Genomic DNA, 27,970 nt, shown 5'->3' with positions numbered 1-27,970 from the left:
AGGATTAAAACACAGATTTTCAAGATTAGAAATCAGGAAATTTCAAGATTATATTTCTTTAGAAATATATATATATATATTTTTTATTAAAACTAATTTTTTAATTAGAAATATGCCTAATATTAAATTTTGTAAATGTATTTTATTTCCCTAGAAGGGTTTTACATAAATATAAATTATAAACAAAAGCAATATTTTGCATAAAAACTGGAAACTGAAAAGCTCAATGAAACATAATTTATTAATAGAGTCATATCAATGATACAGTCTGCTAACAAACTTCTTACTAATGATTAAAAATCAACATTTATTTATACAGAAAACTTAATTTTAAAGAACTTTTTTATTATTGATCTGGATTTATAGTTATATTTAAGAAAAAATTTAAAACCATAAATTGTTAAACCAAGTATTTTTTATAAATTAACATTCTAATTTCAATGTTCTAAAAAGATTCAACTATGTTACAGTAAAATTTTATCAAAAAGAATTTAATAAATAAAAGTAATAGATATTGGACTTATTTATTTTGAAATTCATTGGCTACATATTGTTACTGCAAATTTTGAAATTGGTTATCTACACTCAAGTGAGTATTTACACTCAAGGTTTGCAAAAATTTTTTTTTAGATTTTGGCCAAACAGTGCATCATTCCCCCGACTCTTTTCTCCCTAAATAAAATTCCCAGCCATTTCTAGGTCTTCCTTATCCAGTGAAAACCCTGATATTTTAAAGAACAAAAGCACATGCAAGCATGTGATGCTTGACTTCGGTGATCTACTGGGAACCGAGTCATAACGCTCAGTCCATAGCAGGACTATTGGAAAATGCAGATCTGATTTTGCCTCATTTTTTTATTTATTTTGCTACAGAAACAATTATAAAAAGATAACACAAATTAATACTTTAATTTCGATAATTCAAAAATTCAACAATGTTACTACAGAATTTTAACAACAAAAAAATAAAAACAAATAGTGAACTTATTTACTTTGAACCTTATAGGCTATTTAGTGCTATAGTCCAATTTGAAATAGATTGTTTAGTTTCTAGGTTTGCTGAACGATTTTTCCAGGTTCTAACCTAAGATTGTATTTTTTCCATCTTTTATTTTTCTTTAAATAAAATTCCCAGACAATTAACGGTTTTTCTTAGTCTATAAGATTTTTGATATTTTAAAGAATAAAAGCATATGGAAGTACAATTAAGCAAGAGTCCACTATATGTTGTCTCACATGATGCACAAGATCATCTAAAGTACTATAAGCAAGAGGCCTAAAAATATTCAAGATTCTTACATTAAAATAAGTAATACTACAGTCAGAAAAGGCAATCAAAGAGCTGTGAAACATAAAACATTTCACAAAAATTATAATTTAGAATATATTTTCTAAGCCTCATAATAAACCAAAGAAAAAATCAGAACAAATTTCAAAAAAAAAAAAAAAACAAGATATATTTTGGAACAGTATACATTGTTAAACTAATTTTAAAAAAAAAAGCAAATGACAAAGTAAAAAGGCATATTTTGTTCTACTAAAACAAAGTTTATTAAATGTTACTAAATGTTGGTTCTTAAAAATTTAAATAAAGTTAGAGTAGAATCAATTAATGCGTAGGCAAAATTACTGAGATACGAAATACACTATTTTGCAAAAAGAAAGGAGAGAAGAAAAAAAACTTATATTACAATACAAAAATTGTCATTCTATAAACCTTTTCTTTTTCTAAGTAGTTTATTATTATTTTAAACAAAATGAGATAATTCAAAAAGCAACTAAAATCTAAGTGCTTCTATTAGCCCACAGACCACACAATAAAAGATCTTTAATCTATGTAGTTGATAAACGGTCTCTGAATTGGAACTATTAAATTTTGAAATTTTTACTAGCATTATCAATTTATATTAAAATAATAAATAACAAAAAATGTTTGAAAACCAAAATCTCTTCATTCTACAAATCAAATCTTTTAAAGTTCATGCTTGTAGAAAATGGCAGGATCAGAAAATACACGAAAATCGGGAATATTAGATCAAAAAGTTAAAAGCAAGATCACATTTTCTTTATCACGTCAATCTGGAATATCAGGACAATTGTGAACTCTAAGGTTTTTCAGGACAAGAAACATTGATGATGTTTTTGTGTCTCACTGAATTATCACATTCAGTTTAAAACAATTCGATAGGAAAATAAAAAAGTTTGTACAAAGAAATTTATTTCAGATAACTTGAAATACAAAATTTAAAGCAGAGGCTTAGAAGATTATAAAATTAGATGCCAAGTAAGCATAACAGAACACTTAATTAAGAATAATATATTTGACAAATTAGCATTTAGAGGATACTTTGAGAATTGCAATAAAACACAATTCATTAAATATTGGCATGTTAAGTAAAGCAAAAACAGAGTTTAAAAAGTCACATAATCTTTTTAATTAAACTTTTTTGTAATTTTTTCACGCTGTTATATTGTAGATATTTTTAGCATCACTGCATATTATGATTTATCCATTTCAGACAGCAGTAAATAGATAAAATAAACTGATTATACCTTAATTTAATCTAAATTTTTAACAAAACACAAGTATGCTCGAATTAGAAACTTAAGCAGCTATATTAAAATTAATTATCTCCCTCTTGCAATTGAATTTCTAACTATATAGAAAACTGTAACTTCTCTTGAAAGAAGGGTTAATATAAATTACACATTTTTATACATTCTAAAATATATGCTTTACAATGAAAAACTGTTAAAAATACTTTCACCGTAAACTTATTTTAGAGTAAATAGGTGGAAAAAGTATTTGATTCCCACTTTGGGGAAATCCTCAAAATTTAAAAATAATATTTAGCGGTTCACATTTTTAATATGTCTTCTAATTAAACGAATGAAACCAAAACTTATCAGCTATAAAGAAGGATCTTAATATAAATCCGTCCAATTCTGCCCCATTTAAACATATTTATTTAACATTTCTCAATATAATATTTATTTATTATATGTGCTTGGAAGAAAAACATTGATTCTAAATTATGAAAATAAGCTTATATTAACAATCGGAAGAATTAAAAAAAAAGGAAAGGAACTAGAGAATATTGAGAAAGAATATCTTTTGGCGAAAAACAGCCAATTTTGTAGCTACCCTTTTAAACTAGTCTTTTTGAAATGTACTTCCTACTTTCTTTCTCCTCCCATGACGAATTTTGGTGAGGAGGAGAGTCACTGATTGAAGGGGGTAGAAAATTTTGCGCAGTTTAGGCCGACCCAAAGTGAACAGGCTACTTGACAACTCTGTGGGTGGTAACTACGAAAGTGGGGATATTTTCATCAGTGGAAAAAGCGTTTTATTGCTCTTTTGGTTAGAAAAGTGAAGAATAACAATTATTTTATATTTGTAAACACTTCGATTAGATTTTGAAAAGCATCCGACTACGGAAAAAAGAAAAAATAATCTGAATAAATCTCTGAATAAAACTTTAAAAAAAGAAGAAAAAAGTGGGATCTAGGGGCCCTCTTGAGTTATAAATAATAAATGAGTTACAATTAAAAAAGAAAAAAAAAATACAATGTGACTTTAGACTTTTCGGGGGCCCCATCAGAACTCGAGGCACTGGGCCCATCCTTAAAAACGGCTCTGATTTGATGTCACCCTCTCGTACCATTACGAATGAGTCCTAGAACATGAATTACCGAACTTAAGATTAAAATTTATTCCGGTGGGTCCATTTATTTTTTTGCGCACTGTACATTCATTTGAAGTATATGTCAATATTGCTGATAATAGCAAAATAATTTTTCATTTTTATACAGAAAGGTAATTTAGCTGGTGGTTATCCATATACATATGCTTTGATAATTTTAAGGATTATGATTGAAAGAGAAAAATACGGTGATATTATGTTCACTTTCAATATTAATATCAGATATAAATATATAAAAACGTCTTTCCTTTTGTCCTCTTTTGTTAATTTCATAATAATTGCATAGTAATAGCGTCAAAATAATAGCTCAATGATAATGATGATAGTATCTCAATCTCGTCATATCTCAAGAACGTTTTGCGTTTTGATTGAATCGAAAAATTTTCATACAATTGCAAAAATTCGTTTTTCCAAAGATAATGCCATGCAAAAAATATAGTTATAAATAGTTATAAAATATTTAATATTTTTTATATTTTTATTTATAATATGCGTTGGAAAAATTCTGAATCCCCATTTTTGAAATCCCCGTGTAGTAAATGGATACTGATGATGCACGTTAAATATGTCGAGTCGCAAAGTCCTCCAGGTTCCCATAAAAAATCAATACCTATGGGGGTACTTATGCAGGAGTTTCCTTGTCTTCTGTATTGGGTTCAAAATTACAAGGCTACGGAGTTGAACATTAGTAATCGTAAACCCGAGGGTCGGTTACTCAACGACGGATAAAATAAAAATATATACAAATTTTTATGGAAGGTAATTTTAAATTGTAAAATACAAAATTTGAATGAAATCGGTTGAATAATTCGAAATAAATAAAATTTTAAGCAAACTGACTTTTTTAAAATTTGATAACTCATAAACTAATTGATCGATTGCACTGAAGGTTTGTATTTTGAAATTAAAAGGATGTAAAAATATGTAGAACATACAATTCAATATATTTTACTACTAACTATTTAATAAACAAATAACAAATAATTATTTAAAATTAATTTTACTTAAAAATTTGTGTGTAAAATGTTTTTCGTTATTTTATGCAAAATTTTTTCAATACACTCAAAAAGTTCTCGAGATAATAGGCTATAATAGAAGAGTGAAGTTAAAATTAAAGGACCCATACTTTCCAACTCTGCCGTATCTTACTTCAGACCATATCTTCCAGATTGCGGCTGTTTCCTCATTTTGAAAATTAAACTATAGACAACCTTGGAAGTTTATCCAGAACAGAATGCGCTTTTCTGGTCATTTTCGTAACTTAAAATTGACACTTTGTATGCGAAAATATGATTAAATCAAAAGTTAATCAAGGTGTTCCCTTTTTCCATTTCATACACTCTACACAAAATAAGTCAATGAGAATCTGTTGATTAATATACACTGGTTATCATAAATTAAGGAAAAATCACAAAAATAGCGATAACTCTTTCAAAAGTAAGCCAAACCGTGCAAAATTTGCATATGTTGTCCACTAAGAGTAGCTGAGTAAAATTGCAATATGCAAATTAGTGGCGCTGCACTCGGCTTACGTCATCTGCCTGGAGCATAAAAGTCCAAGTTTGAGAGAAAGCACACAAATTTTACTGTGATTGCGACATTGAAAATCTGAGATAGCCAATTCGTAATAATGACCTCTAGGCATCATTTGCCTGAAGAACTACGATGGAGAGCCATCGGGAGACTAGAGGCAGGGCAGAGTCAATCAGAAGTGGCCAGATGGCTAAATGTGAGTCCATCTGTGGTTCATAGACTTTGGAGGCAATTTCAAACCACAGATTCGGCATCTAGGAGGTTCAGTCAAGGACGGCCAACTGTTACGACCAGTGCCGATGACCGATATTTGACATTAAGTGCACGCAGGAATAGAACCGCTACTCCGACACATCTTAGATCCTCTCTTGCTGCAGCCACCGGAAGGTTGGTGTCAACGTCAACTGTGCGCAGAAGGCTCCACGAAGGTGGTCTGTATGCGAGACGACCAGCCATTTGCGTGCCGCTCACATCACGCCATAGGAGAGACCGTTTGCAGTGGGCCCGACAACATGTCCACTGGACGTCAGATCAATGGAGGCCTGTTCTCTTTACGGATGAGTCCAGGTTTAGTCTAGAAAGTGACAGTAGACGTTATTTGATATGGAGAGAACCTGGGACCCGTTATCATCCATCAAACATCCGTGAAAGAGATGCATACGGAAGAGGCAGTGTCTGTGTTTGGGGAGGCATATCCTTAGGAGGGCGCACATACCTCCATGTCTTTCCAAGGGGAACCGTGAATGCTCAGGTTTATCGAGACAACATCCTTGATGCTTATGTGCGCCCATATGCCGGGGCAATTGGTGATTGCTTCCTGTTACAGGACGATAATGCAAGACCACACAGAGCTCGCATTGTTGATGATTATCTTCAACAGGAAACAATTACTCGCATGGAGTGGCCAGCTCGATCCCCGGACTTGAATCCTATCGAGCACGTTTGGGATGCTCTAGGGAGGCGTGTATCTGCCATCAATCCGCCCCCTCAGACCCTTGCCACGCTTGCAACTGCTTTACAAGAGCAATGGCTCTCACTTCCTATTGAACTGATAGACCGCATAATTGAAAGCATCACACATCGCTGTTTGTGCTGTATTGCTTCTAGAGGCAATCATATTCCATATTAAAGGTACTTTTTCTATTGCAAACCGATACTTCCAATTTGTTTATTTTATACATGTGCTAATTTCTATACTACTATTAATGTCTGATAATTTCTTTTTATGTTGTTTAATACCTTACTATGTGTTGTATATTGTGGGTAAGTTTCATAAAATTCCATGTGTAATTTCTTGAGTTATCGCGATTTTTGTGAATTTTCCTTAATTTATGATAACCAGTGTATATTTAAAGATATTGAATACGAACAGTTTAATTGTTTTTCTGTATCAATCAACAATCTTTTTACTACTAAGAGAATGATAAAAAATAATAATAAATTTAAAAAAATTTGTTTCTTTTTTTCCGACTGCATATTTATTGCGTTGATTAAAATATAAACCTTGAATCCGAATAAGTAAATGATTTTCCTCATTTAAAAGTATAAAAAAAATTGGAAATTTTTTTTTCGTATACTTTCATTTTACTTGAAAATTTCAAAAAACAATTATGTGATCCCATAAACCATTGATAAACACATAACATCAAAAAAGAATTTGTAAAGAAGGGGACCTGCGTCTCTTTCTGTCCCCAGGCTTTTGTTCCAAGAAAATGAAAATGTGTCTGTGGGAAAGGATTTCTAAGGGACTTCGAAAAGTCGCCAATTTCAACCATGTCTAATCGCATCCGGTCTCTAGTTTAACAATGTATGAGCAAAGTTACAAGTAGTGCAGTGAAACTACAATTACATAGAATTTACAATATATTTTACTAATTTTTGTTACTAATTCTTAAAAATAAAAAATTAACTACAAAAATTTTTATTAGGCATTTTTTTATATTATTTAGAAAAAAATGTGACCAGACTATTTTCCCGACGAGACTCTAAATTTTTCCCGATGGGTGGGGCTGGCCATGACCGACGGGGGTGCAATTGCCTCCCCTGACCCCCTACTGGCGCCGCCCTTGATGTAAATCTTTTGAAACATCAATATCTTTTTATTAAAAAAGGGGGGTTGTTTCTTCAAAATAAATAAATGTGGAGGCACAAGATTTCATTATTATTGATTTCGAAGCCTGCATTAAATGTAGTAAACCAAAGCAGATATAACTATTTATCAGTACCATAATCCTTGAAGGTTTATTATTATTAAATAGAAGAGAGCGAGAAAGCCATTAGCTTGCCAAAGACGATGACGCTTCCCCAATGATGAAATTAACAAGAGAAATAAAATTTTCTTTCGCAAGGCAAAATGTAAAAAAAAAATTTTTAATGTTCCCGGTGATCAACAGAAATTAGAGAGATTTTTCGGTTACATTTCAGAGGGTATGAAATGGAGCATGAAACTGAATAAAACTAAACTAAAAGTAGCGGAGTTGCACATGAGAATACAAGAATCCCTCCCACCGCATCCAGCTCAGTATACGCAACTATATCATCAAATATGAAAAAATGATAGGCGCTTTCATTCCTTACGGACTGACGGAAGGCCGAAAAGGATTGTGGTTGAATGAATTTTATTTAATTTCATAACCGTCGTTGAACAGCCGACCCAATTATTGGGTTTACGACTAATAATTTTGAACCTAATCCAAAACAAGGGAGCTCCTGGATCAAGTACTAGGGAGAAATCTGCATTCAAGGACTTTTTTGATGGAACAAACCCGCACTTGCGCTACATGGTGAGGAAAACCACGAGAACCTCCCACTATTAGCTTGACTGCAAGGGGACTCTAACCCATGATCCGTCTACCACTGAGGATATTTTACATCAGAACTGCGGTCGGTGCGAGCCAGATGGGGAATTCATATCGACCAGCCACAGATGGGATTCGAACCCGGTTTACCTCATTGGAAGGCGAACGCTCTATCCCCTGAATCACCACGGCTCTGGTTGAATGAATTGTGAAAAAGTTGAATAGAACAGTGTGAAAATCACGCGAAAATCGACATGGTAAAGAAAAAATATCCAGCACCGACCACAGTTCTGATGTAAAATATCCTCAGTGGTAGACGGATCATAGGTCAGAGTCCCCTTGCTGATAGGCTGACCGTGGGACGTTTTCATGGTTTTCCTCACCATGTAGCGCAAATGCGGGTTAGTTCCATTAAAATGTTCTCCACGAAGGCATATTTCTCCCGATACTCCATCCAGGAGTTCCTCTGGATTGGGTTCATACATACAAGGTCACGGCGTTGAGCATTAGTAGCCGTAAAACCTACATTGGGTCGACTGTTAGACGAGGGTATTAAAATAACCCTCCATCCCCTTGTTAGTAGCAATAAGCAAATCACAAAACATTCGCTCTCTGCGGTACTCTCATATTATTTCACCGATCACAAACCAAATATTTAGTTTCGCAGACAATGCAACAGTTTTTTTTATCGTTGATGCATTTCATTGTGATGGATCAGAGATAGAGTGTTCGGCTTCCAATGAGATGAACCGAGTTCTAGTCCCAGCGATGGCTGGTCGGCTTACACCGACCACAGTGCTGACCAGAAATATCCTCAGTGGTAGACGGATCATGGATTAGAGTCACTTTGTCGTCAGGCTGACCGTGGGAAGTTTTCGTGGTTTCCCTCTCCATGTTACACGCATGCCTGTTAGTTTCATCAAAAAATCCTCAACAAAGGCAAATTACTCCCGATAATCAATCGGAGAGTTCCTTTGTCTTCTGGATTGAGTTCAAAATGACAAGGCTACGGAGTTGAACATCAGTAGTCGTAAACCCAAATAATTGGGTCGGCTGTTCAACAACGGTTATAAAAAAATATGAATTGCCTATTCAAATGCAATTTTATTTAGTTTTTTTTTTTCTTCTTTTTTTTTGTTTTGTTTATTATAGTAGTTTTACAATTAAGTAAATAGAATCTAAGCTCTCTAATGTTAATAATAAAGCAAAGTTTAACTTCATATTTTCAATGTAAAAATTAGATCTAAACTTTTACACAATTTACTCTATAAATATTGCATGTGAGATTTTCCATATGTAGAAAAAGAATTATAATTCTCAGGATATTGGAATAAACTGAAGACAAAAGAGAAAAAAAAAGTAGATTAAACGTAAAATAGACAAGGCAAAGTGAACTAGCACCTATAAAATAACATTAATCTTCAGAATAATTTGTATTAAATTTTATAGGAGGTCGCGCTTTCAAAATAACATATTCAATTTCATTCATTCATTCATTTTACAATAGATTTTTCTTATAAAATTTATTTAAGTTCAAAGTTATTTTTGTTTCAGATTTAATATGTTACTAATTAAAATCTTTCTTTAATTCTTTCATAGTTGTTTTAGCATTTTTAATTATTGTTTCTAAAATCTGTTTGAAGTAATTGATATAATAACATGAATGCGTTTGAATCTTCATCTTAAGGTACTTGTGGCATCAGAGCTATCGCTATTTTTTTTTACAAAAAAAGGTCTCTTTCTTTATAATAACACAAATTAAACTTATGATTAAAATAACATTTATGATGCACGCACAAATGTTTTCGAATTGTATTAACAGACATGTGATTGCTGGACAAAAAATTATATGAAATCTTTTTTCCCTCAATAAGCAGGTTTTTTTTTTGTTTTTTTTTTAAAGTACTTCATTCCTTTTCTTCTTCTTTTGTCAATAGAAGAGAAATGAAAGACTAATTTTTATGCACGAAAGTAACATTTATGAAATTTAAAAAACTTTTATTCAAAAGAAAAACGATTATTTAATAAATTTTTTTCCTATCAAAGCGTAAAAGAATATATACATAGAAAAAAAAATCACATATTTCTTCTTTTTCTCACTTTGCGAGTCGTCATCGCATACGAAAACTAATAATAATAATAAAAAAAAACATGGAATCTATGACAATAACTAAAAAGAGATTTTTGATAAAACCGCGTGTATTTATGACAAAATCGGACGCGTCAAAAAGGGGTTCATTAACTGCGCGTTTCGAGATTCTCGTTTGTGATAAGGCATTTAAGGCATCTTTAAGAATTTTCAGGACAATTTTTTCTGATCATACAAATCAGACAATATCAGAATTACTATATACATATTTGAATTTAATAGTAAAATTTTTAAACCTAAATTTATTATTTCGCTTAGAATAATATATAATTAATTACAGCTACAGATAAGAAAAAAGTGAACCAAAAGGTTTTTTTCTTACCTTTTTTATTATTTTTTTTAAAAAAGGAAAATAGTAAGTTTTGAAATGAAATTCCATTAAGTATGAAGAAAAAAAGAAAGGTATGAATTTCCATTAAATATAACTTGTTTTTAAGAAGTTTTATGCAATCAAGCAATATTATATGTGGAACATTTTTAATATTCAGTGCGAAATAAATAAATAAAAGGAAAAATTATATTATGTAATCTATATGAATATTTTTTTATTTTTATTAATATAATTTATTTATTATTATTTTTGCATTCAGAAAAATTTATTTACATTTTCTAAACAAAAAAATTTTAATTTCTAAAAAAAATATTCAAAAGAGTCAAGTCATTTTATACAATGTAAAGAACATACTTATTTCACTGATCAAAAGTTTAAACTGGTCCAAATAACTTTAGCCATCTTCATGCACACAGTTAAGCCTAATTTACGAATACCTCTGTGAAATTTCTCAGCTCTATCAAAGAGATACTGGAAAAAAATATTAAGTGGAACACTCTTTTTTTCTCATAATTAAATTTTCAACACAAATTAAAGTGCACTAAAATGGAATAACAAGGTGAACTTTAAATGAAACATTGCTAGCCAATTTAAATTTTATCTAGAAACACACAAAAACTTAAATAATAACAAAAATAAATGGATGGGATAAATTTTAAAATTTCACTAATTGTTACCTTTTGACCATTTTGATTCTTGTTTTCTCTTAAATCCTGTCAAAGGAAAAGACATGTAAACAAAAATTATGTCATTAATTAAACTACACACTAATACTGAAGTAAAAAAATATTAATTATTTAATTTATTACTTAAGTACAAATTTTTTTAGATCATTCTTATTGTAAAGGCAAAATAGTAAAAAAATTCACCCTTTATTAACCCTTTGACGGTCAGGGAAAGGAGCAGTTTTCGTTGACTTAATTCACGCAGTATTACTAGTAAACAGCATTTGAAAGTAGCAGCTGTTTTCCCCCGTCGTTCTTCCGAAAATGTCTTCCTTCTCTGGCGATGCTGTTGTTGTTAATTTACGTCGCACTAGAGCTGCACAATGGGCTATTGGCGACGGTCTGGGAAACACCCCGGAGGATGATCCGAAGACATGCCATCACAATTTCGATCCTCTGCGGAGGGGATGGCACCCCCGCTTCGGTAGCCCGACGACCTGCGCGCGAAGTCGAGCACTTTACGGTAGCACAGTTTAACGAGGACCAATACCGCACACCCTCGGTCCCTACGCAGACTGATCCAAGTGGTCACTCACCCGCACACTGACCGTAGCCAGTGATGCTTGACTTCGGTGATCTGCTGGGAACCGTGTCTTAACGATCAGTCCACTGCGGGACTCTCTGGCGTTGCCATAGATAGCTCGCCTCACGCACTTCAAAAATTTCTTAAGTATTTGTAGTACATAAATAATAGTTTGTACGTATTTTAAAATAATTAATAAACGATACTATTTAATAGTAAATTCTAAATGATAATCAATTATATAAATAATAATAGTTAATTATAAATATAAGACAAATATTAAATTGAAAGGGCTCAATAAATACAACTAATGTAAAACTTTATGAAGCATTTAAATACAGTAATTACCTAAATACTGTGAACAAAGTCTTCATCAGACTCAAAACTTGATAAGCTTTCTGTATCATAATCATCATTATCTAGCTTTTGTTTGTGAGCCATTTTACTTTACAAGCACCCTTAAAAACGTGCCAAAATATGCATAAAAATGACAAGGTAAAAAGAAAAATTCCAGCTTCATTATGAAAAGAAATTAATGGAACCCGTACTGCCATCTGTACACAGTGAAACTAACTAAATTTCGCGAGTAGGATTCGTTTTCAACATAATGAATGCAGAATAATAACGGCGAACGAGCTCAACTCGTCAGCATTGGGAAAAATTTCACTACAAGAGTACTGCTCGCAGGGCCGTCTTAATAGCAAGCAGGGCCCCCGGGCACAGAAATGTTTTAGGCCCCTATTACATTTCATACTGTTTAAAATAGAACTAAAAAACTTCACATGCATAAAATTAAGCATTTTTAAGATATGCAATAATTTTAACAAAGATAAAACACATTTTTATAGCCCCAAAAACTCAATACACATAAAATAAAGCATTTTTAAACTAGGCATAATTTTTCTTAAATAAATGAGATGCTAACAAATTGCAATCCTCAAATAGTAAGTAATTTTCAAAACGAAGAAGCTAATTAAAATAAGTAAATTAAAAAGCATAGGGATATAAAAAAAAAGTATTGTATTTTATTTTGTAACCGTCTCTGAACAGCCAACCCAATTTTTGGGTTTACGTCTACCAATGTTCAATTCCGCAGCCTTGTAATTTTTAACCAATCCAGAAGACAAGGAAACTCCTGGATCAGTACCCCCAGAGGTATGACTTGTTATGGGAACATGGAGGACTTTGTGACTCGACAGACTTAACGTGCATCAGTCACCATTTACTACACAGGGAGTTTTCGCCGGCAGAGATCGAACCCACGTACACGGGCTCAGTGCCCTACAAACCAGGCTATCCCGGCCAAGGGTTAAACAGTTGTTTCATTTTTATTATAACCGTCATTGAACAGCCGACCCAATTTTTGGGTTTACGACTTCTAATGTTCAACTCTGTAGCCTTTTACTTTTGAACTCAATTTAGAAAACAAAGGAGCTCTTGTATCAAGTATCGGGAGAAATTTTGCATTCGTGGAGTACTTTTTCAGTGGAACTAACCCGTATTTGCATTACATGGAGATGAAGACCACGTGAGCCTCCCACGGTTAGTCTGACGGCAAAGGGACTCTAACCCATGATCCGTCTGCCACTGAGGATATTTCACGTCAGAACTGTGGTCTGTGCAAGCCGGATGCAGATTCATATCGACCAGCCATCATTGAATTCGAACCCGGTTCACCTCATTGGAAGGCGAACACTCTATCACCTGAGCCATCGAGGCTAGGGTACAGCAATTAAAAAAATTCAAAACGTATGAATTGTTTCGTCAAACTATTAAAAAGTCAGTTATTATAATATCAATATTTAAACATCTTTCAATGCACATCAGACATAACCAGTTTAAAAGTTGCTGTCGTATGATTCGAAATACTTTCAATTATTACTTTAATTAACTATGAATACTAAACAGAGTTGGTTGTCAACCAGATTGAGTTGTTGTTGTAGTTCATTTACGTCACACTGGAGCTGCACAACGGGCTATTGGCGACGGTCTGGGAAACATCCCTGAGGATGATCCGAAGACATGCCATCCCAATTTTGATCCTCTGATGAGGGGATGGCATCCCCGCTTCGGTAGCCCAATGACCTACGCGAAGTCGAGCACTTTACGGTAGAACAGTTTAACGAGGACCCATACCGCACATCTTCGGTCCCTACGCAGACTGATCCAAGTGGTTACCCACCCTCACAGTGACCGTAGCCAGTGATGCTTGACTTCGGTGATCTCAAGCATATTAAGAGACATTATCGCTTAGGGAGTTGAGCACCTAAAAACTTCATTTTAACGAAGAAAAATAGATTTCGGCTGACTTTTTATTTTTCCTAGTGATAAACTATTCAAACTATTGGTGTTTGCATGGTAATCAATCACTATTCTTAGAAAAAAAAATGCGCACTTTTTACACTAGTATATATCCCAAAAAGCATGCAACCTTACGGCTACCATCTGTCAGAATTTTCTTCTTATTGTCGAACGAAAGTGTTTGTACTAAAAAGCTTTTTTTAATAGGGCAAAAATATTGCAGTTTTTAAACCTTTCATCCTAAAAGGATTACAAATTGTTTTTTAAGACTTTTTTTTTTAAATAAGGTCACTTAGGTCCACTTTCACTTAGGTCCATAATGACTGTTTAGCTGACGTCACACACTAACGATAAGATCAAACTGCATTGCTCATTAAAATTTCATGACAAGGTGGATTTTAGCTGAGCATGCAAGACTTTGTGCAAAGAAACCTTATAATGACCTAGGTTTAAGAGTATTTTCACTTTGAGACTAGCTTTATTAAAGGATTTTTTTCAAGCTTGAAAACTCTAAGTCAACCTCGATTTAAGGTTTTTATATGGAAGGTTGTTATCCAAGGTTTTGGATGAGGGTAATGTGCGTAGAATAGAGCAGATGGCCACTGATCTCGTTTTAAGGTTAGAAGATTTACACGTAAGCCGCATAACCAACCTTTTTATGTTTACATTAAAATGTTTCTGCTGAGTGAAAATTAACCATATTTTGCTATTTGGGATTTATTTTAAAAATTATATAATGCAAAGTTGTTTATTCTTAGTTTTTTTTTAATACAATTTATTAAAAGTAAGATTCTCAAGGGCCCCCTGAGTGCCTGGGGCCCCTGGGCACTGCCCGGGTGTGCCCATGCGTAAAGACGGTACTGACTGCTCGTTTCTAAACATTTTGATCGAAATCTTTCTCCCGAGCAGAACTCGTTTGCACGCATTATGAAGCACGATTCGATTGCGAGCTGAACCCGTTTAGAACCATCAAAGGGTTAATCTTACTTTGATGTGCTCATCATAAAGAAATTAGGAAAATATTTGAAACTTTTCCTCAGAAATTAGTGAACAAAATTTATCTAAAATTAAACAATAACATCATGCAACTTTAATTTTAAAAAATTATATCATATTAAAAAATAATTAAGTCGCTTACTGTTGAGTAATTAACATAACACCTATTCCATGAGTAGGTATAGAATTGGTTATGTGGCCAATATTTATAGTACTCAAATGCTTATTACTACTTGAGCGTTCAACAAATATCTTTAAAAAAATAAGAAATATAATAGACGCATAATATAAAATCTAATTACATTATAGTTAATTAATTAAATGGAAATCATACTTTTGAAATAAACAAATGTAATCTTCATATAACAAAAAATTTTAAACCACCAAAATATAAACAAATGACTAAATAAATTGTAAAGAATTTCATTAGCTTTACCAGCAGTTTTATTTTCTTCTGAATTTCAAATTTTTTATTTTTATTCATGATCTGTTTTACAAAACTTATTCACGTACCATGTTAAAGAATATTAAAATAATATCAAGCATGTTAACTATTCCAAGTCTCTTCTTGTTCATTTTTAACTATCATAATTTTAGACAACAGGCAGATTTTTATAATTTCCAGATAAGTAGCTGACCTTTAAATACTACACTCTAAGATACTTATACATTAAATCCAGAACCTTATTAAACATGAGAACTTTATAAGAGGATCCTGCAGTAATAAATTACCGTGCGTTTTAACAAAAGAAAAACTAACACCATATAACCTTTGAGAAAAGTGTTAAGAATGAGTAAAATACAACAATATGGTAGGGCAGTGAGTCCATGCCCAAAAGTTCGTGGGTTTGATCCCTGCGGGTTGAAGACTCCCCGTGTGGTAAATGGTGACAGATGCACGTTAAATCTGTCGAGTGGCAAAGCCATCCATGTTCCCATAACAAATCAATACCTCTGGGGCATAGACATAAAGGAGGAAGATGAATCACTTCACCTGAAGGGCGTCACAGTGAAGTTGAAGTAGTCTGTACTCTATGTTCGCGCCATCTAGTGACCATTGATATAACATTTTGTTCTCAAATATTTTTAAAGAATTATCAAAGAGCTTATGTTTGAAACATAACATTTATAAGAAGCGACTGTGTGAAGTATTATTTTATTAAATATTTCGTATTTTTACATTTTCTACAGTAACTTTCAAATAAAAATACCAAATATCATAAAGGATTTTTTGTTGAAATTTTTTTTATTTGTTTGTAGTTTTCAAAGAAAATAAATTGCGATTCTTTTCGTTCAAAAATAAAAAAAAGTCCCAATATTGTAAAGTCAAATCATTACATTCATAAATCAAGGAATACATAAAAAGTTTTTAGATTAAATAATCATCTGTAAGAAAAATAAATACGTCTACAATAGTTTTATAAAAAAATTATTTTGAGTTGGCATTTTTGTAATTATACCTCTAGATTTTATTTATAAGAAAATTAAAAAGCTATAATTAAAAGCTATTTTCATGCATGAAATTTACACAATTTGGAATTAATTGCACTGCTTTATTATTTCAGTTTTAATGGTACTTTTAGTAAATTCCTTTACTGTAACTATTTATTTTTATTACAACTAAATTATAGTTAAGCTTTTATTTTCGTTTTAATAATTGAACAGAAAACTTTATTTTGACCTAATGTCAAGAAAAATAAATGCTTAATTATTATTGATAGTAAAATCCATTTAAAAAGCTGTTAAAATCATTTTTAACAAGGTATCATACCTTACAATAAAAGGAAAACTTATATTTATTGTAATAAAATATTAGTGTAACTAATAAAATTTCAAACTCTACACATACTATAAATAATAATAATGTATACATACTCATGCTTAAGAATCATTTGAGACATGAGAATTTCAATATTCCGCCATCATGCTTTGTCAATAAAAACTAACTCAGCCAAAAGATTGAGCTATGATGTCTTGCTAATCAATAATTCAAGTTCATCAAATTGCCAAAGAAAGAATCCAACCAAATGTTTAAATTATATTGGGTTTTTAAGCAATTATACTGAAACCCTAATGCAATTCAACATTTAGTTTTCTAAACTTCAGAAAATAAAGAGCTATCTGAAAATATAATTTAAACTTCCAAAACATGTAATAAAATTAACATTAAAATAAGCAGGTAAGTTTTAAATTTAAAAAAAAGTTTAATATCAAAGTTTAAATAAAGGCATTGAATTAATGCTAAACGTTAAAGCTTTTATATGTTTTTTTTTATACCTTTATATTCTTCAAATTAAATTCATAATTAAATAATTTTCAATTTATGTGGCCTACAAAAAAAATTGTTCCATGTCTCCATGATACAGTGTTAAATTAAATAACTATTTCAATTGAAAAAAAGAATTATAAAAATTGGACTCCCGTACATATCTTTTAAAATTTCATAAAATATAAGTATGATTATTGAAAACTATATTGGATAATTTCAAGCAGTTCTTATGAGTTAAGAAAAATATAAAAAATACTTAAATCCACAAACATCCTATTAAATAAATATTTAAAAAAACAACTGCAAATTTAAGCTTTCAACAAAACATTACTTAGTTTGTTACAATAGAGAAATAATACACATAAGCTCAGAAAAAATTGCATATGATAAATATTTGACTCAATTCTGTCCATTTGTTTGACTCAATCACATGAGTTTGAATAATACCAAAAGGTTACATGGATAGCATACAGGGTTAAAAATAAAAAATTAATGATATAAAATAATTTTTCTACTAAAAAGCAATTAAAATGAAATAATTATATTAAATATTATATGATTATTGAATACATACCTAGATTTAAGACCAGGAAGTATCAAAAATTTCTAATCTTCTATACCAACCTTTTCAATAAGAACTCTACACATAAAACTCGTTCGGCTAGAATATAGTATACTCGGATTCACAATTACACTAGGCAATAACTCTTGCTTCACTGTCCGCCATTTGGCCAAGAAGTAATCTAACCAAACGTTTGAACTGTATTGGATCTTTGCAATTTCACTTAAACCCTAATACAGTTCAACATTTAGTTTACGTTTGGATATGTTGAAAATCTGAAAATATAGCTTAAACGTTCTGAGATTTTAAAAATAATTTTTAAGTAGAAACTAAATAATAAATAAAAAAGATTAAATTTACATGAAAAAAATACTATGTAAAAATATAATAAAATATGGGACAAAATTACTAAAAAAATCTAATAGTTTAAAAAAAAATATTTTAAAGAAATATTGGAATTTATTATATCATCTAAAGAATTAATTTCAGAATAAACTATAAATATTATTAAATACATATCAAAGTGAAACATCAAACAGGAAAGTTTTTCTCACCACACTCAAGAAATAATAACAACAATACTAATTAATAATATCAAAGTTCCAGACATTAATAAAAGCATGCATTGAGAACAAAAATATTGTAAAATACTTAAAAATAAATAACAAAACTGCATGCAAACCTGGAAACTTTTCCAGCTTCAGCTTGATGCAAAAATCACATGCAACATAAAATTAATTATTAATATATTTATATATAGAAAAAATCCTGATGAAAAATTGCAAAGTTCTAGACATTAATAAAAGCATGCATCAAAAAAGAAAATATTATAAATTTTTTTAAAAAGAAATAAATATCTAAATTAAAATAACTGTATGTGTAGATATCAGAAAAAGTTTCCAAACTCCAGCCAGATGCTAAGATTACATGCAACACAAAATTAATTATCATTAAATTCATGCAAAATAAAATCTTGATGAAAAATTGCAAATATAATTAATAGCATACATTGAATTTAAAAAAAAACTGTAGGTATAAATTTCTGTAAAAAGTTTCCAGGCTCCAGCCAGATATTACATGCGACACAAAATTAATTGTTATTACATTTATGCAAACTAAAATCTTGATGAAAAATTGCAAATATAATTAAAAGCATACATTGAATTAAAAAAAAAAATGTACGTACAAATTTCTGTAAAAAGTTTCCAGGCTCTAGCCAGATGCTAATATTACATGCGACACAAAATTAATTATTATTACATTTATGCAAAATAAAATCTTGATGAAGAAATTCCAACATTAAAAAGCATGCATTGCAAAAGAAAATATTATATAAGTAATTCGTGAAAGAAATATATAAAACTGTAGGTATAAATTTCTGTAAAAAGTTTCCAGGCTCCAGCCAGATGCTAAGATTACATGCGACACAAAATTAATTATTATTACATTTATGCAAAATAAAATCTTGATGAAAAATTGCAAATATAATTAAAAGCATACAGTGAATTAAAAAAACACTGTAAGTATAAATCTTTGTAAAAAGTTTCCAAGCTCCAGCCATTAAAAAGAAAATATTATAAAAGTAATTCTTAAGAGAAAGAAAAAACAGAGTAAGTAAAAACTGCAGGCATAAATTTCTGTAAAAAGTTTTCAGGCTCCAGCCAGATGCTAAGATTACATGCAAAACAAAATTAATTATTATTAAATTTATGCACAATAAAATCTTGATAAGAAATTTCAAATATCAATAAAAGTATATATTGAATAATAAATATAAAAAAAATACATATAAATCTTTGTAAAAAGTTTCCAGGCTCCAGCCAGATGCTAAAATTACATGCAACACAAAAGTAATTATTATTACATTTATGCATAATAGAAACTTGATGAAAAATTTCAAACATTAATAAAAGCATATATTGAAAAAGAAAATATTATAAAAAAATTCTTAAAAGGCAAATAAAATAAATAAGTAAACAAATAAAAGAAAAAATGTAGTTATAAATCTGTGTGAAAAGTTTCCAGTCCCAGAGAGGATAAGAACAATTTTTATAACCTCCCACAAATTTTCACATTTTTTTTTCTCCCTGAAAATATTTCGAAAAAAATTATCTAATCTCTATTGCTGTGGATTTAACTTGAAGAAACTCTTTTGCTTTTCTTTTTTTTTTTTTTTGGCAGCATCACAAAACAGTAAAAATTCCTTTTTTGATTTTTCTGCTACTATTGTCTGTAAACCAGTTATTCACACAAAGAGCAATAAACCTAGCAACCCCATCAAAAATTCCTTATCATTGGATAAACAGGAGGAAAATTGCTAACAGGACAGGTTCTACCAGGGAAAGAGGAATGTTATTATGAGGAATTTACATATTTTGAATTACAGAATTTTTCCTTGAAACTTTATTTTCACCTGTCAGTTTTTGAATGAACTATAGGTTTTTTTTATTTTCCTAACTTTATGAAAATGTAAGAAAAATCCTGACTTTATGAATATGTAAGAAAAATCCTGACTTTTTCCTGATTTTTTAGCTAATTTTAGAATAGCCTGACTTTTGCAGGTTTTCCTGACCGTGTAGGAACCCTGTTCACTGCATAGTTATGGATAGATTTAGGTAAAATTAAAAACTTTTTGTACACACAAAATCTTAATTAAAAAAACATTCTGTAATCAATTAATAATAATTATCATAGCATACTTATTATTTCCAGCCCCTTTACAAACAACTGCTCTTTCAAGGATACCTATAAGTTAAAATAAATCTTCTTGGCAGTATAACTTTTGAATGTTAAATGAAACAGCAATTCCTTTAATAGAGGCCTTAAAGAAAAGTCAAACAAGCTTTATATTGATCTACAGGTTACAATTTTCCTAAAGAGTTTGGTACAATATTGCTACTGTTATAAATAATCTAAAAAATTAAAAATAAAAAAAACTTTTCGAAAAAATTATTTGAAAATTCATAGAATTCTGAGATACGGAAAAATATCCAGAATTATCCAAGAAAAAAAGTATTTTTACAATTCTACTTCCTGAATGCAAATAATTTATGGATAAATAATTATATTAAGCAACACTTTTGCTTTTGACATTGTGAGAAACAATTTCCGAACAATTGAAATTAATAGTCAAATATTTTAAAAAAAAGTCAATATAACACTTGACATGTAAACTAAAAATAACATGAAAAGCATATGAAAAGAAATAGTAATAAGTAAACAAAAGACTGAGTCTATAATGCATTTTTGGAAGCTGCGCTAAAAAGTACTATGCAGACCAGCGATTAAAAGTATTTTAGAAGCAGTTACTTCAGCCATCTACTTTTTTAAAAAATTTTATTAAAAATTAAAGCACACTTGTATAAAGAATTAAAGCTCATACTCTTGGAATAAGATCTTCTCTAACTACTATACTCATCTCTACACAGTCATTATTCCAAAGAAGAAAAGCAACAAAATCTGTTGCTTTTGATGTCGACCATGAGGAATTTGCAAGTGGAGACATAGCAGCCTTTTTCAGTTCATTATAAGAAAAGGGCACAACATCCTCAGAAATTGTACTGATATTGTTTTCATCTAAAATTAACATTAATTATAACTATATATAGTAATCTAAATTCCAGGCAATTAAGTTAATGATTATTTAAAGCAAAGTGTAAAATTACCAGTTACTGCAGATATTCGTACCAAATTTACTGGCAATGTTTCCAATCGAGCTCTTTTGGATGGTGGCTTTCTAACACTTGTGGAATCAGACAAATAATGAGGAAGATTGGGAAAAATAGAAGGTACAGCACCCTTCTTTAATAGAGATCCATCCCTTTCAGTTTTCCATATCTACAAAAATAATACTTAATAAATAAAAAGGGTACATTAAAGTACGAAAATGAAATAATTTAAATATGAATACGAACTGAGCCATCGACCAATTTCACTTCATAATGAAGTGAAATTGGTCGTTGGAATCTTCATTTTGAAGTGTAAAGCACAAACAAAGTTCTTGGAAGTTAATTCTCGATCACTTCGTGGAATAGATCTCTTCCACTTATCAAGTAAACTAGTATCCTATAAGTAATGTAACAAATAAAATGTTATACCACAACTACTTCTTAGGGAAAACATGAAATTTTATGCAATAATTAGGATGATAAAGAAAAAGCCTGAAATGCTATGCCAATGAGAATATTTTTTTAATCTCTTTAGTATTGGCCATGAAGACTTGACACTCAGCTTTATCCTTTTTTCCAAATTTGAAATCCTAGGATAAGTTTTGCTGTCAGAATAAAAGGAACTAATTTAATTAATCAACTACTCAAAATAACTAAGCTATTAAAAATCATAATAATTATGCACTTTATTCAATGTTACTTGCATGATAATGATAATTAGAACAATATTTTTAATAGTAAAGGTTATAATCACTATTGATTGATTTATCTACAGATAAATAAATTATTATATAATAAATATTAATGGACAGAATGTTTCATGTAGTCAGAACAATTTCAATTGTGATGTAATCACGAAATTTTTATGAAAATAACATTTTCCAACAACACGTTTACAAAAAAGTTAATAAAAATTTTCTTCAACACTCAGCAGAACATAGAACCAGAGCATGTAAATATTTTAACGAAAGAAGTTTACAAGGATAAAATCATAACAGCCATTACCTGATATCATCCTTTAAGAAAAGGCAATATAAAGAAAGCAAATTCATACTTAACCAATTCAAGTGATAAATCTGATATTGAACAGAAAGAATGAAAACCCTATCAATAAACTAAATTACATTAAATGAGCTATTAACTTTTATCATTCTGTGAAGTTATTAAGTTTTATTATTTTTATTATATAAGTTAGTACAATTAATAGTAAATTAAATTTAATTGTTGAATTTTAATTAATTTCAGCTATTATACATACAAAAATATTCATTTACATACAAATGTTTTAATTTAAATAATATTTATTTTATGTGCATAGTATATATTTTCCTTAATTAATCACTTCTTCGTTATTTTAATTTTAAATCTAAGACATCTGATCAGTTTATCATTATATGTAACATATTTGTTATATTGTATTTTTCAATTTTAAATTATATTATATATATATATATATCGTATTGTATTTAACGTCAATATATATATATTTTATTTTTCAAAGAAATTTATCATAAAACAATCATTGCAAAATTTTAAACAATAGCTTCGTTTCATCTCCAAATGCGATACAGCTAATAAAAAAACAGTTTTGAAATCGAAACTACATAATGATTATCAATTCATGACATATGTACTATATGAATATATGATGTATAATCATAACTTAGATACATATTTAAATAACACGTGCACATACCTTTGGTGCTTGAAAAAGACTGGGTACTTTTTTCCCATCTTTTATTGTTTCTCTTCGTTGTTTCACATACCCGGTATTGCATCCTGTAGAAAAACACACTCTTGGCATTTTAAAATTGTGAATTTTATTTCAAAATTTAATTAATACATAAAATATATAGTAACACAGCGACTATTCAACTGTAACGCATGGAAAAAATGTATGGAATGCACTTTTTTTGATCCCTGAAGAAAAGTAATCAGCGCCACTTTTTGAGCAACAAACCGGTTTATAAATGGCCAGCTGCTTTTCATTTTTCCGGAGGGGAAAGTAAACTGTCCTTATTGTAGTCCCTGCTCTGAGGGTACTGATCTAGGAGTCTTCTGGACTAGTTTAAAATTACAAGGCTACGGAGTTAAACATTAGTAGTCGTAAACAGAAAATTGGGCCAGCTGTTCAACACGGATATAAAATAAAGTATGTAAAATAGAGTTATAATGATGACTATAACTCTTTAATAACTCTTAAGAAAACATTAAATTAATTCAAGATTAAGATGAATAAAGAAATGATTAAATAATGTGTACATTGAAATAGTGAGCCTCACTTGATTATAGAGATCGTAGAGGTAGAGATTATATATAGAGAGAGAGTTTGAATACAAATTTTAAATGAGTATTCCTCATAATTTCAAGAACATCTAAACCCTAAAAAAATTATTTAAGCAGAAAAAATGTTGAAATTTTAAAACAAACCTGTTCTAAATTTTGACTAGGAAGGTGGGCATTGACAGCTTCTAAGCGATACTTATATGAAGTTAAGCTCCTCATTTCACCATATGTTTTCCAATCGTGAAGGGCAACTGTTGTTAAATTATGAAATATTTTGTCAAGATAATGTTCACATATATATATAACAGATGTTTACATATATAATATGGAAAACAATACTTACATTTAAAAAAAAAAAAGAATTATAAACATGCAACACACTTTTTTGAAAAATATATTTTATAATTAAAATTTATAAATGCATTTCCCTATTGAAGACTGAAATTAAAGCAAACAAGTTCACACATATTCTCACATTATATAAAATATTCCAGTATTTTAATTCTATTAGATTTTCATCCCTAATATAAAAAGAGGCATACAAATAGCTGTAAAAACAATTGTTAGAATTATTTTTTTAAAAAAAACTCCAGCCATTCAATCGAAACAGAATCATTTTTTTAATTTGGTGTCACTCGAAAACTGGAAAAAGAAAAAACACTTTTTCATTACATGAAAATTAAAAATAATGCAGAGTGTATAATTTTTAAAAATACAAAAGTAAATAAACTTCTTTATTATTTAAATGTTTTTCATATTTTTTATAAGTATTTTTAATTAATACATTTTCGGTTAGATACGATATGATAAAGATTGGCAAGTCTGTTGCCTTAATACTTATTATTTTTACATATTCTTGACAAAAATATTTCTTGCATAATTTTAATAATATTGAATGCAAACAAAGTTTTTAAAAAAAAACTTTTCAAAAAGAGTCATGTCTGTAAAAGAATGAAAATTCAGAAAACAGTATTTTAATTCTTAAAAAAATAAATCAGAAAACAAAAACAATAAATTCTATTTAATTTAGACGAAAAAATTAAAAAGCTAAATTATTCAGTTGAATAAATAAACATTTTTAATACAAATAATTATGATAACAGACAAGGCATAGTAAAAAAAAAGCTTCATCAACTAAACAGAACATTCAAAGTAGATGATTTCCTTTCGAAACAGTCTTCAATGATAAACAAGTGTTGCCATCCACGAATTTCTATTGAGTAGCTTAAAAAAAAGTAAATGAGTGCTGACAAATATGACATCAATTTAAGGACAGCGGTAATAAGTTTTAAAAAAAAGTTTACATTTTTATTAGTTTATTTTTACAATCTTTATAGAATCTTTTAAGAGTATTTAACACTTAAGTTTAAAATATGACAGAGCAGAAGAGAAACATTTTAGGGTTTATTTCAAGAACCACTATTCTTTAAGTTTCCTCAAACTTATCACTTTAAATACTATTTTTCTAAAATACTATCAAAACTTATAAATAAATAGTATTGGTAATGCTATTTTTTTATCTTTCTTCTTATGATTTTATATTTTTGAACTGGGAAAGTATCTACCTAATGTTCATTTAATACACAAAAATTATGAAAACAACTAAAAAAATAGACACACAGTAGAATGAATTTTGTGAATAAAACTATAAGCTACAAGTGTAAGATTTCTTTCTCTCTTATTGGAAACTTACATATTTGAAATAAAAGGTGAAGTTATTTTTGTCTTATGTATTACAAATTATACAAACATTTATTGTATAGCAATTTGGAATTCAAAGATTAAAACCTAAGCTTCATTCATAAAAATGAAATATATGAACTGATTGAGATACTTACACTTAACACTAACAAAGTGGTTAAACAAGTGAAGTGATGGAAGTCTGAAAAGACAATTAAATTCTTTTCTGCCAAATTTGAATGGATTTCTGTCATCTAATTGCAAATGATAATGGTAGTGTGTAAATGGAGCTCAGTTTCTATATCACTACAAGCAATTGTTAGAAAAATAATACTGATCAAATTAGCTTCAGATTCCTCATTATATTAAAATTGAAAAGCTATAGATTTTAATTTCAATGTCTTCACTGCTAACATAGAACACTGACAAAAATGAACCAAATAAGGGTGAAAGTTGCAAAACGTTTTTATATGAGCATGATATTTGCATATAATCTAGTGAAAAAGTAGTTCAGTTAAAATCAACAGTGTGCTGTTTTTAAAAATATTTCATGTAATTATCAAATTTCAAAAGTTAATAGAAAGTAAAGAAAGGTAGAGGAAATAATTGTAACTAGTTTTTTGAGTTAATTAAATCAAAATTACTAAAGTTATTCTAGAAGGAAAAAAATTCAATTTTTAAAATAAACTCTTATTCTCATATACAGAAGCGATAGCGTAAATTTAATTTTTTTTAAATAAAAAAAGAGAATGCTTATTTTTTTTTTTCAAAAAATATACATATTAAATAACTATTCCTTTAATAAAAACTTGAGATATTGTTAAATCGAAGATTTTAAGAGGAGATAGTTGAAACTAAATCTATTCTGTACATAATACAAGATAAGTCAGCTCCTAAGTTTTACTGCTCAATGCACAAACTAAAAAAAAACACCTAAATTATTTTTAATGTAATCATCATATTATAGCCCTAAAATTTATTCCTAATGATTTAAAGGAAAAAAAATCATTCATAAAAATGAAATATATGAACTGATTGAGATACTTACACTTAACACTAACAAAGTGGTTAAACAAGTGAAGTGATGGAAGTCTGAAAAGACAATTAAATTCTTTTCTGCCAAATTTGAATGGATTTCTGTCATCTAATTGCAAATGATAATGGTAGTGTGTAAATGGAGCTCAGTTTCTATATCACTACAAGCAATTGTTAGAAAAATAATACTGATCAAATTAGCTTCAGATTCCTCATTATATTAAAATTGAAAAGCTATAGATTTTAATTTCAATGTCTTCACTGCTAACATAGAACACTGACAAAAATGAACCAAATAAGGGTGAAAGTTGCAAAACGTTTTTATATGAGCATGATATTTGCATATAATCTAGTGAAAAAGTAGTTCAGTTAAAATCAACAGTGTGCTGTTTTTAAAAATATTTCATGTAATTATCAAATTTCAAAAGTTAATAGAAAGTAAAGAAAGGTAGAGGAAATAATTGTAACTAGTTTTTTGAGTTAATTAAATCAAAATTACTAAAGTTATTCTAGAAGGAAAAAAATTCAATTTTTAAAATAAACTCTTATTCTCATATACAGAAGCGATAGCGTAAATTTAATTTTTTTTAAATAAAAAAAGAGAATGCTTATTTTTTTTTTCAAAAAATATACATATTAAATAACTATTCCTTTAATAAAAACTTGAGATATTGTTAAATCGAAGATTTTAAGAGGAGATAGTTGAAACTAAATCTATTCTGTACATAATACAAGATAAGTCAGCTCCTAAGTTTTACTGCTCAATGCACAAACTAAAAAAAAACACCTAAATTATTTTTAATGTAATCATCATATTATAGCCCTAACATTTATTCCTAATGATTTAAAGGAATAACCTTAAATATGCTAATTAGAGCAGATAATATTTAAAGTAACTAAATCAGACTTAAAAACTTTTTGTCTGTTAAAACTTAACTGAATCTCTCTGCATTCTTTTCCCCTCACAGATTCAAATTCTTAATCTTCAAAGTGGACATCTGTAAAATATGGCCACAGTAATTTAGTCTGAACAGCCATTGAAAGTTAATGTGTTAATTTTAATTTTTGCATATTTGATCATGGGTTTGGAACTATTTGAGCAAATCAAAAAATTTTTTTTGAAAAGATATGAAACTCATTCAATTATTGTAAGATAATATTATACTCATAATTTATTGTAAGATAATTTCATTGAAAATGTAATTTATATAATTTTTTTTTAACAAAATATTTTAATAATGAGCAAAACATTTTCAATTTTGAGCTACAAAAATTTTTTCATCATTTTAAACTAAGTAATTTTAAAAAAGAAAAATCCAAAGATCAATTAGAAACAGTGAAAAAGTATAAAATTTCGAGAAAAGTCTTATTTTATATATTCTTTCCTATATTAGTGATTAATCCTGAATT

General features: G+C 29.3%; 1 protein-coding gene across 4 annotated transcripts; it reads right to left on the bottom strand.

Moving 5' to 3' along the window:
• Positions 1–360: 360 nt before the first annotated feature.
• LOC147816026 (uncharacterized) lies at positions 361–16,330 on the bottom strand. 4 transcript variants are annotated; one of them, XM_087158014.1, is made up of 4 exons: positions 15,497–16,330; positions 11,193–11,228; positions 10,870–10,986; positions 361–1,276 (listed from the first exon to the last, which is right to left on the bottom strand). In XM_087158014.1, exons 1-3 carry the CDS (start codon positions 15,542–15,544, stop codon positions 10,882–10,884), a joined length of 189 nt encoding a protein of 62 aa, XP_087014140.1. In that variant the 5' UTR covers positions 15,545–16,330; the 3' UTR covers positions 361–1,276; positions 10,870–10,881. The 4 variants fall into 4 exon arrangements, with proteins under 4 accessions (XP_087014140.1, XP_087014138.1, XP_087014137.1 ...); XM_087158012.1 differs by having other exon boundaries at positions 15,574–16,327; XM_087158011.1 differs by having other exon boundaries at positions 15,793–16,262.
• Positions 16,331–27,970: the final 11,640 nt, after the last annotated feature.

Source organism: Parasteatoda tepidariorum, chromosome 2, assembly GCF_982258835.1.
Source record: "Parasteatoda tepidariorum strain Cologne lab strain chromosome 2, Ptep-v5.0, whole genome shotgun sequence".
Taxonomy (NCBI): domain Eukaryota; kingdom Metazoa; phylum Arthropoda; class Arachnida; order Araneae; family Theridiidae; genus Parasteatoda; species Parasteatoda tepidariorum.
Note: the sequence above shows the minus strand (reverse complement) of the source record. Positions and strands in the feature narration are given on the sequence as shown.